The 15,512-nt window shown below is 41.7% G+C and overlaps 1 protein-coding gene across 2 annotated transcripts in view; it reads right to left on the bottom strand.

Moving 5' to 3' along the window:
- Positions 1–2,762, bottom strand: part of iqsec1b (IQ motif and Sec7 domain ArfGEF 1b) — a 65,139-nt gene extending 62,377 nt beyond the window's left edge. For both annotated transcript variants that reach the window (XM_069677711.1, XM_069677712.1), the window contains exon 1: positions 2,713–2,762. In XM_069677711.1, the coding sequence (XP_069533812.1) occupies positions 2,713–2,759 (47 nt within the window). In that variant the 5' untranslated portion in view covers positions 2,760–2,762. The remainder of the gene's footprint in view (positions 1–2,712) is intronic.
- Between the last annotated feature and the right edge of the window lie 12,750 nt (positions 2,763–15,512).

Here is a 15,512-nt window from a genome sequence, read left to right as displayed (position 1 = left end):
TTCAGCAAAGATACTGTACTTCCTCTCCTCGGGGAGCACAGGAGCAGACAAACAGACACGTAGGTCACCTCGATCTGGCAGCTTCAACTCTAGTCTGAGTCCATGAGTTAAATAAATAATACCCTGTGCTCCTTTGGCTTGCAGTAGAAATGGCCAGATCAGGTTCCCGGCCTCTACTGTTTCACTGGCAAACCTTTTTAAAGGGCCTGCATGCACACTGCCTGTGCAAACATACAGTCTGCTGAGAGTTCAAACAGAACATGGGGCAGCCTTTAAAGAGAATTTATTACCAAAGAGCTCCAGCAAAGCAGGTTAAAAATTCCAAACAGATAGCAACACAGACAGACAGACAGACAGACGGGCTTGGTAGGTAGTGAAGCATTAGCTGAGAGTAAAAACAGAGCATCAGGGTCAGAGGAGAGCCAGTCCTGCATGTGAGAAGAGCAGAGTTACTAAGGTATGACTCTTGTCTTCAGGAATGTTCTGCAGGCAGGCAGACGACACCGCCGTCTTCTCCTGCTCTGAGAGGGGTGCTATCAAAGGGTCAATCTGTCTCAACACCAACACTGTGAAAGGCCTTAGGTGCGTAAAGCAGTCAGAGACAGTAGCCCAGCTTTGTGAAGCTGCTTGTGTGATGGGCTCTGACATGAAAAAGGAGACAAGTTGAAACAGTTTGGTTAATCGACAAAATACTTTAGTATTTGTGCTTCTGTAAGTGCTCTACTCACTGGTTTGAAGAATCAGAACCTGAATCTGGATTTAGCTGAGTACGAAACCTCAGTCATATCTGATCCAGCCGCACCCACACAGCCCGGTGGCAGACCTCGAAATCGTGGCCCACATCTCCAATCTGTTCAGCTATTCAAGTAGGTCTCGGTGTGTGATAAGATATGGGTGTGTCATTTTCCCACATAGCTTGCAAGCTACCTCGCTTCATCCATGAAAAGCTGACAGACAAAAAATGGCCAAAGCAATGGCGAGGATAGTGTAGCTTTACAGATTGTTGTATGTCGACTTTCATAAATGAACACTGAGTATTTCTTCAATTCAAGTGAAAGTTCTGATACAGCTGCAGGGAGCTTTTAGCCTCTTTTAGCTCATTGTTTTGGTTTTCCAGCCTGCAAACTTCACTGTCATCTACTTTGTTACCAGCCAAAGTAGCATCTGTTTTAGCTAAACAAGGGCTGCTTAAGGGACTGTACAGACATGCCAAGCACCAAACCGAAAATAAAGAAAGTTATCTGTTAGCAAGTGAAGATAGAGGAGCATTTAGCATCTTAAAAGCAAGCTATTTCTTTAAGGATTTGGTTTAGACTAAAACAGAATTGACTTTAGAGTGAACACTGTAAGATAGACAAAATCATCATTCTATAGGAATGCACAAGAGTCTGCTGAATGTGTAAAGAGGTAACTGCTTGATAACATGCCAAAACAACTTGCTAAGGTGATAATATCACACTGTGGCCATCGTTATTGCCAGCCTACGCAGTGACAAATAGGGTGGATGATGACGCTTTAGTATAAACGTGGACAAGGATCATTTAAGCTAGCCATTTAAAAATACCACACATTTGACTCAGGCCTCTGGGTCCTGTCTACATGAGTGAGTGACTATGTGGTAATTTTTAGCAGAGCAGACAGAAGGGACTCCAAGCCAGGAGGAAAAACCATGTAACTGTGGTGTTCATGAGAAATCAGCAGAGACGGAAAATGTGTGATGGCCAAGTTACACAAGATGTAGTGCTTGTGCTGTACCAGACAGGGATCAGTAATTCAATAAAATGACTGGACTCATGAGAGGAAGGAACATTACTGTATTAAAGCAGGAACTCCAGGCTGTGGCTGGCCGTCCCACGGAGACTGGAATTACAGACCATAGGAGTTTATGAATGGTGATTGGCTACTGCTGACTCAGGCTGCTCTCGCCACAATGGCCACTAATTTTAGCCTTGCTGTGGTGAAATCACTGCGTGGAACCATTAATGCTTTAACTCGTCCCCTACAGCATCTCTCATGGCGGGTTTCAGCGTGTATACAGTCCTTGATAACACATGTAGAACAGTTTGTTATTGAAAACCACACGGAAATAACAAGTGTTGTACAATAAATCATCTTCCTTTTATCTACTCAAGGATGAATTTCCTATGTGGAAGAGAATTTGCTTTTCCATGTAAACTTCTGTACAATGTAACAATTGCTCCATTAACCAAATAGGTGATCCAAATTATGTATCATTACTGAATAATTAGATTTCTTTGGAACACTTATTCGTGCAAAACAAGGATGCCAAACATTTGCTGATGATGTCACTCTTTTCTCTGTTTTCTATTAATAATATTTGAATCTATAAGTATTCTGAATATTCTGAAGACTTCAACTTGGGCAGAAGTTGCAGACATAATCAATACTGATGAAAACTTTTGAGGTTTGGAGCTGAAACATGACATGATGATTTATGATGAACTACAGCTGCCAACAACTCAAAACTTTGTAAACTTATATAAAATAAAAAATCAATGAAAAAAAAGAGCCAGTTTAAAATAACCTCTTATATCTTATTTTGCAAACATTCAGTGAAAAAAAGGCTTCCCTGCTCCAGGTCTAGAACAGGGTCCATGTATAATAAAAACAGACTATTCCCCCAAGCACATGGACCTGCATAAGTCTTCCCACCCCAACATGCTCTGAAGCTCAGTAAGAGGATCCCCCTACCTTATCGTCCGCACTGAAATGCAGTACTTCCACATTAGATTCCACATGCCCCTGACATCGTCAGGTTAGGATTTGGATCTGTTAAGTTCTCTGATGAGAGGCCGAGAGGTAAACAAGACCCGAATGTTTCTTAGAGCTAAATAGTCTGCATGAGAGAGGAGCAGCAGTCCTCCTACCAGCATCCACCCATGCCACTCCTTCCTTTTCCTCCACTTCACCACTAAACATGTAGTCTTGAGGAAAAATGACTAATTCTCCCTCCTGGAGGTTGGGTTACATCAGTCACTGCTCCTTTTCCAGTTCCCCTTTTCCCTTCTTTTAGTCTGCCTTTATAAAAGTAGACACAGCAAGCCGTTCTTGTCTGAGGAGAGCAGACCATTACCAAGTAAGGCCAGCTGCTAGGAGGACCAGACAGGGAGTAAAATCCCTCCTTGCTTCAGTGTGAAACGTTAGCGCATGTTCGCATTCCACCAGCCGGCTGCTGCCCCTTCCTCTGCAGCCCATCACTCACGGCTGCCACGCGATTCCCCCTAAATCTTCTCTGTTTCCCTGCACAGGAGGTGGACTATCTGTGCTTCAATTGTATCACTACTGTAGTGTTTGGTCCCTTTTTTCCCTCACAAACTCATAATAGTATCTAACCTAAAGAGTGTGAAACACTGCTGCTGAATGGGTTTAGAAAGTTCTAGATATGCCAGGCTGTCTTTGATGAGTCACTTGTAAACCATTTCAAAACACAGCTCAGGAGAATAAAAGCTCACAGGAGGGGATTAAAGTAATTTCGCTGAGTCAGCAGAAAGGAATGTGAAGTAAAAGTGCAGTTAACTTTGGAGACATGAAATATGCGATACACGTGGAAAAGATAAAAAATATGCTGGCGAGTGAAGTGGGCTGTGGTAAGTGTTGGATGTGAACAGCTGTGCAGCAAGAAGATTCTCTGCTTCAACCAAAGTGGGTGGAGTAAAGGAGCTCTATATCATATAAGAAAAAATCAGGCCTGATGTGCATGTTTGCAGAGGAACTGAGGATGCTATATTGAGACGGTTACATTTAAGTCATTGGATGGGTCTTAAGAGTTGAAATATGTTTTTTATTCAGGCTCAACAGCTATAGCAACTGTTTGCAGAGGAAATAAATTAGAAAGAAAACAAATTATTCTTCAGTATTTATAATAATAGTAAGGTTGTAGCCATGTGTCTAAAGTCTCAGGCCTGTTTGTATTTGTTGTTGTCAATTTCTGTTCTATTTTTTTGTCTGTTTGTTCCTTTGTGAAGCACTTTGGGTTGCATGCTTGCATGTATGAAAGGTGCTATATAAATAAAGTTGAGTTGTTTCAAGATGCAGAAGCATGTTTCCCTTATAGAAGAAGTCCTCAGATCCATCACTTAGGAAGAGGAACACTGCCACAATATAAACAGTTTTTAAGAACAAAAAAATATATACTTAACGAAGAGTAATCAAATTTAAATGTAAATGAAAATAAAATTGAACTACTTTATACACATTAGTAAAATTATTCTGACACAGTAATACAGTTCAGTATCTCACTGGATTTGTTTCTCATTGTTTTGTATTAAAAATCTGAATCTACATAGTAACAAGCATAGATGTCAATAACTGTGGTGGAGGAAATATAGACATTGACCATTGAAATGTAACTGAGAATGAAACATAAATGGAAATTCGCCATTTTTGTTTCTGGGTACAAAAAAGGACGATCTTTGTGGGGATCATTTCCGTATGTTGTCGGACACCTGGAGTAACAATCTGAGCCTGTCAGTGGCTAAAACAAGCACTTTTAGTGGACACTACTTTGATCGGGCGCAATTGCCCCAGGAGATTATGTTGCAGCTATTGAAGCCGTATTGCAGCAACGGTGGAGGACATCTACTGGACCAATTCCAAAAGTTTTTGTTCCCATTTCAACACCCTAATTTGTAAAAAAAAAAATAAGGCTCAGGTTTAAAAATGCCGAACTTCTCCTTCAAACGTTTCCCCTTTTAACTAAGGTTATAGTTACCAGATTCATAAGTCATTCAAACAACAGGTTGCTTTTGTGGTCAGTGTGTATATCAGTGTGAGTAATATAACATTAATAACCTTTAGCCAGACAACTGATACTTTATGTGGCCTTCACTGACCATAACTGACTCAGTCTTAAGTAAGTTACTAGTAATAGTAGGGCATACCACAGGTTCCAAACAAACTTTGGCTGCATGTAAAGGATATGCTGACACACAGTAATGCAAATCCTTACACTGAACATGTGAGAAGTTTGCCTTTGTTATTTTAGACGTTTAAGAATAGCCGAGTATTTTCACTCCCTGTTGGCCTTCATGGCCTTCCTCTGAGCAGCTGCTAAACATCTCTCTCTGTAGCTCTATATGTCTCTATACGTCCGCCTGTCTGTCTCTCTTTGACACACACAATCATGACATGGTCAGCTATTAGCAGTCAGGAAGACTACAGTGAGTCATGTGATGAAATATCACAAAACTGTAGCTGTGTTGCCCAAGGATTGGAGTTGATAGGGTTTATTGATACAAATAGGTCTATGTGGGTTTTCACTGTCAAATAAATGTTTTATTATCTCTGAACACAGAAACATAGTAGAAAAAAGTATTTACCCAATATAACATGTTGCTGCTCAGTTGGGAAGCAGAGATACCTAATATATTTTAAATGTTAAAATAAACAATTTGATGCCTTTAAACAGTGCATTTATATTTTTTCGACCACTTTAAGTGCCTCACACTACAGGCCTAAGTCCACCCTTTCACACACATACATTCATACACTGATGGCAGAGGCTTCCATGCATGATGCCAACCTGCCTGTCGCAATCTAATCTAACTCACACTCTCATTTCAGAGCAATTGGGGTCTGGTATCTTGCCTTGAACACTTCAACATGTGGACTGGAGGAGCCAGTGATCGACCCACTGATCATCCTATTAGTGGACAAACTGCTCTACCTCATAGTCACAGACACCCTGACATGGCAGTCCTGGAATTAAAGCCCATGTTGCGTAGAAACACGCTGCAGTATATTGCTGGTGTTTTTGCCCTAACAAGGTATCATCATTCTTTAGACAATACAAACTTCAGCGATCAGAGATCAGCCACACTTGATTTGTAACCTGTTCTCGATTCCGATCCATACTGTTGCTTTAAGTTAAAGTCCTGTCTGAAAATCCCAAACACAGTGAACAACCAAGATCAAAAGCAGTTGAAATGCGGCCGACGTAATGGGGACTTAATACAAACTAATCAGCAAAGAGAGCCGCAGCATCCCTCTTCACCATGACACAAGCTCTGATTTACAGTGACTACAGCTCTGAGTTGCACCGCCACGCTTGTAAACACTCACGCGGCAGATTGATTTGACAGGGACTTCAGACTTTGATGTTTCCATTTCACGGCAAGAAGAAAATCACAGAGTGGCTGATATCACACTGACCGCTACAAGGCATATCTGCCACTGGGAAGTGAAGAGTGGGCTGGCAGGCTGAGCACCCCGCAGCACTCGGTGTGAACAAGCTGCTGGCAGAATATCACAAAGCTCATTGTCAGAAAACAAACTCATTCACAAGCCTGTGCAGGGTTTGGCCCAAGAATTAATACAATTAGCACGCTATTTAGGAAGTCGCAGTCTTTCAGTACACCACGCTACTACTGTAACTTATTCATTTCTTTTACAGCATGAAAATCCAAATTAAGGTCATTCCTTTTATTTGGGTGAGCTGGAATGGATCGTAAAAGCTTCTGGACATCTATCTGAGATTCAACTGCATTTGCAAAGCCTGCTGGGATCAGTGTGAGAAAGACCAGGGACCTGCTTCATGCCTTTAGAAATCCTTTTGATGTTCTGAATTTGGTCCTCAGCGGAGACTGCTCCCTCTAGTCCACAATGAGAGTGGAATATTAAAGGCCAAGGCTCTGTCTGTTAACTTCAGATAAAAAAAACACTGTAATCAGATGAATCCTTGATGAAAAAGGGCAAGGCCTCGATCTTTGTGCGGGGAATTGAAATGCATAAAGGAGCCACTTTTATGTGCAATTATTCTGTCAAGAGTTAGTGGCGGTATACGCGGGGGCTCGGGTCAAGTCTGCCTGGGGAAAAGTGAATGAGGAGGAAATGTGAGGCAGAATGGAGCCATGGATGTGAATGATAAAGGGGTGGGAAGGTGAAGATCGGGGGTGTCTTCAGCAGTGATGAACTACTGTGTTTGGACAGTTTGATGTGGGCCAGTGACCCGCGACAGCTGAGAGGGGAGAGCTCTATCTCGCCACGTTACCTCCAGCTCTGCTCACGGCACAATCACAGGTTCGGCTCGCAGCCTGTCCCCACAATAGCCGTTATTGTCAACCCCAGCTATTATCACACAGGTGAATCCATTAGCAGACAAACAGCGAGGGTGGACAGATTACCGATGGGGTCATTGATCGACTGGAGTGAAGAGGAAAACAGAGACGTTGCTACAAAAAAAAAAAAAAAGACAAAGAAGCTACAACAGGGTCAACTCACCTCAATTACAAAATAAGAAAGACATTGTGTCGTACATCTAGTGACGTCGAGCTGTCGAGATTCAGTAGATTTGTCTTCATTTACCTTTTTGGGACATCAGTTTGTCGCAAGGCTGCCTCCAACCCGGTATAATGGAGGTGAACAGAATGTTGTTTGTGGTGATCCCAGGAATGATTAATGGCATTTAAATAATTCAACAGCATAATCTCCTTCTATAAACTGACTCTTCAGGAGTATGAATACACACACCTCACAGTCAGCAGCATTCATGGATTCAAAGGTAAAATGCTTGAAAACATACTGCATCATTTTTTTGCAGTCGGCCCAGATGAAAATAAAGTTAGTCTTAAGTGTCTTTGCTTTGAAACTGTTAGTATGCTCAAAATGATGCAATATTTCATGGCAATCTATCCAACTGTTGTGAAAAATCTCTTCTAAAACCAAAGATGTTATTGTGATGGCACTAGGAGAAAAATCTGACGATTGTCAAATTCAGTGAGATGTATCCACTGAGCACTCTGGACATCTATACAAAAATAATGTCGTACTCCTATTTCAGTAAAAGCGGGGAATGTCAACCTGCTGGTGGAGCTACAGGAAAAGTAAGAGGATTTCACACCTGACAGCTTTGGTCCTTTTATTTCAGAGTCTGAAAGTGTGGTTGGTTTGGACAGGTGAGAACACACGCTTGAACTCTGGTCCGGACCAAACTACCGCACCATGGTCCAGAAAAAAACGTGACTCCAAACGAACCACAGTCTGGTTTGATACAGGTGAGAACATAAAGTAGGACCTAATGTAGGAAGCAAACCAAAAAACTGTGCATTGTGAGTTGTTAAAGGATGTTGACACTTGCAGAGACAGCAACACAGCCAGGCAGCAGGATGAGAGGACAAGCGTCTGGAGCGACGAGGTGAGGGCTCTAGTAGAAATATGGGCTGACCAAACAATTTCTCAAATACTTGTCGAAAAGCCCAAGAATACGGAGGTATTCAAATTGTTCAGTCAACAACGGAGAAATGGAGGGAAGTCACTGCTTTCTTCAGGTTTTCTTCCTCCTAGCCACGCCCTGAGGAAGACCCGATGAGGGTCGAAATTTGTCGGCGCTTATTTTTTTGATTTGTTTTATGAGACCTGATTCAATAAAGGCATTTTAAACTAAATCCTTGGCTCGGTGCGAGTGTGCCTAAAGGGACAGTGGCTTCCCTACCATGACAGTTTACTTTATAGCCTTCAATAGCACCTGGCATTCACCTGGAGCTTAACACCTTGCTCCTGTGAGCACCAGTATCTCTCTTTTCTTATTAAAGACAATGGAATTGATGGAGCAGTGGAACAATGTCGGTTAAAAGTTACAAAACTCAGCAATACATTAAAGTCTGCTCTCTCTCTCTCTCCGTTTACGTCAGGGAGTTTTCCCACCTGAAAATTCAGACCAATCAGAAAGCAGTTTAGTAGAATACAAACCAAACTCATGGTAAAATGCAACATTGTAAAATTTGGTCTTTGATTCGGATCAAATAAACAGACTTTAGGTGTGAAAGCACCCTAAGCCTCTGGGAATGATGAATGTTTCCAAAAGTTGTCAAGTTTTTGATATTCATCTGTCTGGACCAACTGACAGACCAACAGTGAAACCTCTAGGGCCATACTAGCAGGACTGCTGACAATGAAAAACAGACCCAAATTGCTCATTAGGACAAGAAAATGAAGGATGTGTATGTAATGAAAGGAGCAGTGATGTTTGTGTTTTTCAATTTGATTGGAATCAAAAAACAATTGAAGATTACTAAAAAAAATTGGATGCCGTTCAGTGCATATTTGATTAATGTACTTTCACATCTCTAAACACACGGGGAAAGAGTTTTTGTGATCTTGGAGAACTCAACATTTAGTTTGTTTAAAAGAAGAACAAAACACAGGCAGGCTAACTGATGTTCATTTTCCAGCTGAAGAAACCAAACACTATTATGGGCACTTCAGTCCTTTGTGTACAAACTCATACTGACCTAAGCACAGACTGAAGCTGATTGCCGTCTGGCTCACAAAACAACTCAGAACCTCACAGTAAATGAGCACTCTCCAGTTCCAACACGCTCCAGCACAACACACACGTTTGGCTCATCTTCAAGCTTGATGAAATGGGTCTTCACCGTCCAATCAGCAACTGGTATTTAAATGGAAAACACACGCGTGTTAAGCCATGTTGTGGGGGGGCGTTTTTGTCTTCACCCCCATGAGACGTGCTGTGCGAAGCAGAGGGTGGGGGATGGGTGGACTCATGAATAAATATGGCCTGGAGGTGTGTGACAATTCACGCTTGGAGATGCTCCTCTCCACATCATATATTCCTTTTTTGATTACCATTCTCTGAAGCAGACCAAGAGTTTGCTCACTTCAACTGACCCCATGGGTGCCTTTCTCATTACACAGAGAAAATGAGACAGCTTGAAAGATAATTTTAGCAGGCTCTCCCAGAATGTGTTTGTGAGAGTGTCACTTATTTTGGGCTGTCCCGTCTTACACAACAACACCCATTTCAGATGATGTAACTGACACTTGCAGTTAAATCCACTTCCTATATATGGGATATGATTGGACACTCAAACTGTACTTGACCACCGTGGTCAAGCTAGCAGTGCAACATTGCAAGCCGGATGTTTGTGTTTGATGTCATAGGTAAAAAAAATATATTTTTTTAAGAATACCAGCTATCTATTGTCATGGCAGGAACGCAATCCACGCAATGTTCAGTCCCATGGCTTCACCCTTTAGAGATAAAAAACAAGGATGCAGAAAAGTCTGCAGATCCTATTTCAGACGTTGCACCCTGTGATGTCTTTACTTTTCACAACAAGATAGCCAGCAAGTCACCTCGAGTCACAACAACCACATAAACGGTGGCAGGTGCCCTTATAATAAATTACCTTTATAGAGGCATTCCATCAATTTAGCATTGCACTTCCATAAAGTTTGGCCACTTACAAGAGACACACACATAAGAAAGATTTTTGGTCCCTAGTGTGGGTCAACATAGCGAAAAATGGACCCTGTTCATCCCATAATGAAACTCAAATGCAGCTTCTGTTTTGATTGACTCTGCCTGTCTGTAACAAACACATATTGTTTTTGGACTTACACATCCAGTTTGCAGTTTACATTCTTGACATGATATACAACTGTTCCTACTTTCCATGTTGACTAAACTGACATGGTGTGAAAATCTGTGAAATACCCCTTATAGGCCGGGAGCCAGGCCCAGCCCTCAGGATGTTTTCTGCTACCTTTCTTTCACTATTATTTTGTGTCAGCCTATACCTTTGGCCATCAAAAGATGATACTCCCCTCCCAACTCAGGGCTGTTTGGTCTCAGAAGCCCAAAAAATCCTTTTTTATAAAATGCTTAATAGTTTGCATAAATAGTCTTAAGGTATGAAATTTGGCAGGGAGTATCCTGAAACATATGTAACTAATAAGTAACTACGTAAGATTTAGGGGCTTGCTGCCATTGTGTTTTGAAAAATTACCCACAACAAAAAGACCAACAAAAATATGTCTTCTTGACAAATTCTCATCCAAAATGATGATTTTTAGGCACATTTCGATAAATTCACTGTCTCACAAGGGAAAAAAAACTGCCCAAGTTTATAAGCTTCAATTTGAAGTCTTCAAAGTTACCAGTAACATTTTCATCGGTACTGCTGCTACTGCTATCTGAAGTTAAGAACTTAAATGACTGAATAGTAGGAAAGAAAAATGCTCTAAATTAAATTAGAACAGTTTTTATGTTTATGCACAGATAGCTTGTCAAACCCAATATGAAGCTGTGACCAGTTAAAATTAACAATACAGACTAACATGACCACCAAATGATCATGAAGCCAGCAATCAATATTTAGGAATATATTAGCCAATAAAAGAAAAAAAACTAACCCTATCATCGTATTGTTAAAGACAAAATCTGCTAAAACATGTACAAGGAGCAAACATAAACATATTTCCAAAAAAAAGTCACATGATCTGCTCTGAAGAATTGAACACGACAGTGTGAGCAATAACACTGATGGACTACAGAGCACGTGCCGCCTCATGCTGCCGAGCTAATAACTATGAGTGGGCCCACACACACAATAGACTGAATGCGCTGCAGCATGTCAGGGACAAACCACAACAATAGAGCTTCCATTCAGACACGTTGACCTCGCTGACATGTGGGCCTCGTGCCCCATTTCAGCCCCTCTTAACACAGGAGTAAAAACGAGCACAGAGGCCGGAACGTGCTGAGTGTCAATCACTCATGTCTGCTTCAAACGCGACACTTTATGACACGAGGGAGGAGAAGAAGTCTGTTCACACTGAGGACCACAAGCCTGCTGATTAAATTCCCACAGAGGTAACACAAAGCACTGACTGGGACATAATGAATGAATGCATGGGATGAATTTTAACAAGGTTGTATAGATTTGAGTAAAATGTAGGGTTTAAAGAAGAGAAAAAAAACTTCAGAATCAACAGAAATTACACATACACAGCAAACAGCACCTTACCCTTTATAGAAACCATGCAGAGGCTGCAGACAGAGGAACTGCCAGTAATCCAAACAAAAAGCTTTGAACTTCAACATTTTGTCAGCCGGTTACAAAGGCTTAGATTTAAAATGTCATTGTGTGCCGAGTTCATAAAAGAAGAAAAAGGCTTGTTTAAAAAGAATGGCTTACATTTGGAAGAACAAAGCAAATCCTGCAGCCAGTTCAGGATGCATGAAAACAACACTGACACCCCACATGGTACAGTCCCATCTCAGCATCTGCCTGTGTATATCTGGGCCACATGGAGGGGGCTGAACCTGCATCCCTCTGCTCCCTTTGTTAATGCTGAGCAGTCCTGTCCCGTCCTGTACTCCTTGTATATCCAAGAAAAATCTCCTGCCTTGATAGAGAAGTCAGCCACTAGACAACATAGCTTCTCCTGGAGGTGCTGAGCAAAAGGTTTGTCTCAACACAGCACTAAAACAAAACCTCCTCCTTGTCCCACTCCTCTCCACGCTCAGTCAATAACAGAGGAGGTTCCTGTCTTCATCATTGCTGCTCCTCAGAGTTGAGTTACAGCTGCTCCTATTGTTTGAACGGCCACACTGACAAGGTCTGACTCTGCTGTGCCTCGCCGGGCCAACAAAGCACACAAAGGCCTCCCCCGGTGGCCGTATCAATTAGGTTTTATCAGATGCTGCTAGCCCGGGCTGCTCACAGACGAGCTAATCAGCAGCAGCACATGGTGCACAGAGGGGCGAATCCGGCACCCATGCAGGCAAGCCTTACACACACACACACACACACATATATGTGCACACAAAGCCTGGGCTGGTTGCCAGGACAACCTAAAACAGCAATAAAAGACACTGATGGACCCTTGATGGGACTCATGCTGATTGGTTGAGGAAGAGAGCTCAGGGTCAGGGTGGGAGAACCAACCAACACTGTGGATTGAATTTTAGTGGAGAGCATTTTCTTGCAAACAAAGCTACTCATAAGTCTTCATCTTATTTATATAATTTATTTAATTCCCTTTTTTTATTCGGAGCCTGAGATCAATGAAAAAACACGCTCAGAAAAACTCATGTGAAACTTGTAAGAATAATGTTGCATGAAGTGGAACTGATGAGTACAGATGCAAGGATGAATTAATGATGAATATAGAAACACGTTATCAATAGTTTATGGCTACATATGTTCCCCAAAGTAAAAAGCTGTGCAACAATTCATAGCGTTCAAACAGCACGGAGCTTTTGCACTGATTTTATATGAAAAACAGAGAAGAAGAGATACCTCAGGGCCAGACTTTAGTGGATACAGCAAAAGGATAGAAAGTTGATGCAGAGTGGGTTATATCAAAGAAATGAGCAGTTTGAACTTTACAGTTTGAACTTTACCAATGGTAAAGTGCTAAACAAACTGTACCACGACAGAGTGCCATGGTCACCCTCTGTTTAATACACAAATCTCAGTTGGACGTGTTGCCCTGCACCGTGGTGACTCAGCTGTCAGTAACATCCTGGCAGAGATGTCTGTACGCAGGCTGGTCGTGATACCAGCGCTGCTACAGCTCTCAGCTCTGGCTCTATCAGCTCACAGTGCCATGGAGCAGGCCGGTTGGGGAGCTGTGTGAAGCGATACGGCAATTATTCAGCCTGGCACACAGCTTTGAAGTGAGAACAGACAGCATTTTGTAAAAGGCTGCGAGTCATGAAAACAGCAGGGGGAAGTACAGAACAGAACACTGCGAGATGATGCAGCAGACCGACATACAACATCCCATCTCTTTCTATAGGTTATATGGCTCAATCTTTTGATTGTAGGCCTGGATTCATAAATCTAATGCATTATAATCCTCAGTTATTAAACCCAACCCAAGAATACTAGAATGGGGTCCTATAATTAAGAATAAAAGCAGCTTAGATTGTCAGAAATGTTGGGCTCTTTACGTCCTTTAAGTTGAGGGAAGTAGAAGAGAGGGATTAAAAACAGAGCAGGAGAGGATAGGACAGATAGCTTTTCATCTGAAGGATATACTAAACTAGGCTATAGGCAGAAACAGCATCTCGCTGATTAACGTTTACAGTATATATATATAATGCTGTGATGTATGAAAATGTTCTTTAAAATGTCATTTGGGTAGCCGTATTTTCATGCCATAGACATTTAAGTTATAGTCTACAAAACCCAAATAGATTTAAACATCTTCTCTGTGCTGGGCTGTTATCTGCTGCTCCATCACCTAACTAACACTTTGGAAAGAGCCACAAGCCTCTGTACATGCTTTCCAATGTCAACATTTTTATTAAATACATATGTTTGGTTTGCTGACTAAAGACTCGGGGCCAATGGTGAGCAACCTCCGTGCATATCTCTTGCTAGCTAAATACTTGGTTTCCTGGCTTAAATACCACTTCAACAGAATTTAGCTTTTCTGAATTCATTAAAAGATGCATTTCTACTGATTACAAAGACAGAAATCAGAAAGGTTGATGATTCCTGCAGGGTTTCATTAGCTACTCCACACTACTCTACTTCCATATCCAGAATGTGAAAGTCAAACAGCTGGGGGTACGTTGATGTGATTTCTCCCAAAGATGGTGTCATTACTAGAGTCAGACTGGTGCTTAAGACTGAATAACTAACACATTCACACACAACTACCATCATCTGCCAGCTTTCACGGCCTGTGTAAATGTGTTCAGTTTTAAATAAATTTGTGATTTTTCAATAGGCAAAAGCCCCCAAAAACCCTGGATACTACAATTCCCAAAATGCAACTGATTAAACATCTTTCATTAGAGCCTACAAAATGTATTTTATATCATTGAACTCAAAAATATTGAACGTCACGTCCTTTCTGTTGAAAAAAATGTGGTCTTACACCACACGCTGAAGTAACCCCGCCTGGCTCAAAGCCTTTTAATCAGCTTACTCCACAGAGTCGACTTATCCGTCTGACACCGTAACAAGAAACGCTTCCTTCGTTGAAAGAGCAATTGATCTGATGAGCGATTAGCCAATCGGAGCAATGGGAGGGACTAACGTTGTTGTCAAGCTGTTGTCAATCTATCTGCTGACAAATTTATTTTACATTGATTGCAAGGCTTCCAAATAACACCTGACATCATAATTTGTTTTTAGTGTGCTCATTGCTACTGTGGTTATGTTAGTCTGTTGTGATGGTAATGGTAAGAGACAATCAAATCCCCCTCCCCCATGGAAATCGATTGGAATGGAGGCAATGTCATAGTGAAGATGGAAACACAGTGTAATGAGTTGATTCTGCCTGTTATCAGGCAATAATGAATCCAAATGACATCATCAGGGTTATTTCTACAAGGAAATTGCTGAAATTAAATATTGTAAAGGTATGGTTTGAATTCCCGCAGCATTTCAGGATTGTGCAGTTAAAGTAATTTCTCTTTCATTTATTAAGTGTCACCAGAGGGCAGGTTATGGACTGGGCCACACATGTTCTCTCGCCTCATTAAGGACCAGCGTAAACACTTCCCTTTGTCTCAGTGACAGTCTGAGGGGGGCACCATACTCAGGGAGGGAAACAGCACATTATTGAGCAGACGGTGGGGCCAAATGGGAGACCATCCATCATGTGGTTCTCTAGAGCATGAGGTATTTACGCAGGCAGGGCCAGCATCAACCATACCTGATCACTTCTTCACCCAAAGGGAACAAAGGTAGACCTGTGTCACAATTGATCATTAATTAAACTCCTTTTTT

Source organism: Semicossyphus pulcher, unplaced genomic scaffold, assembly GCF_022749685.1.
Source record: "Semicossyphus pulcher isolate SPU_LCO1_2020_fin unplaced genomic scaffold, fSemPul1.0.p SCAF_3, whole genome shotgun sequence".
NCBI lineage: Eukaryota > Metazoa > Chordata > Actinopteri > Labriformes > Labridae > Semicossyphus > Semicossyphus pulcher.
This window is presented reverse-complemented; position numbering and strand designations above follow the sequence as displayed.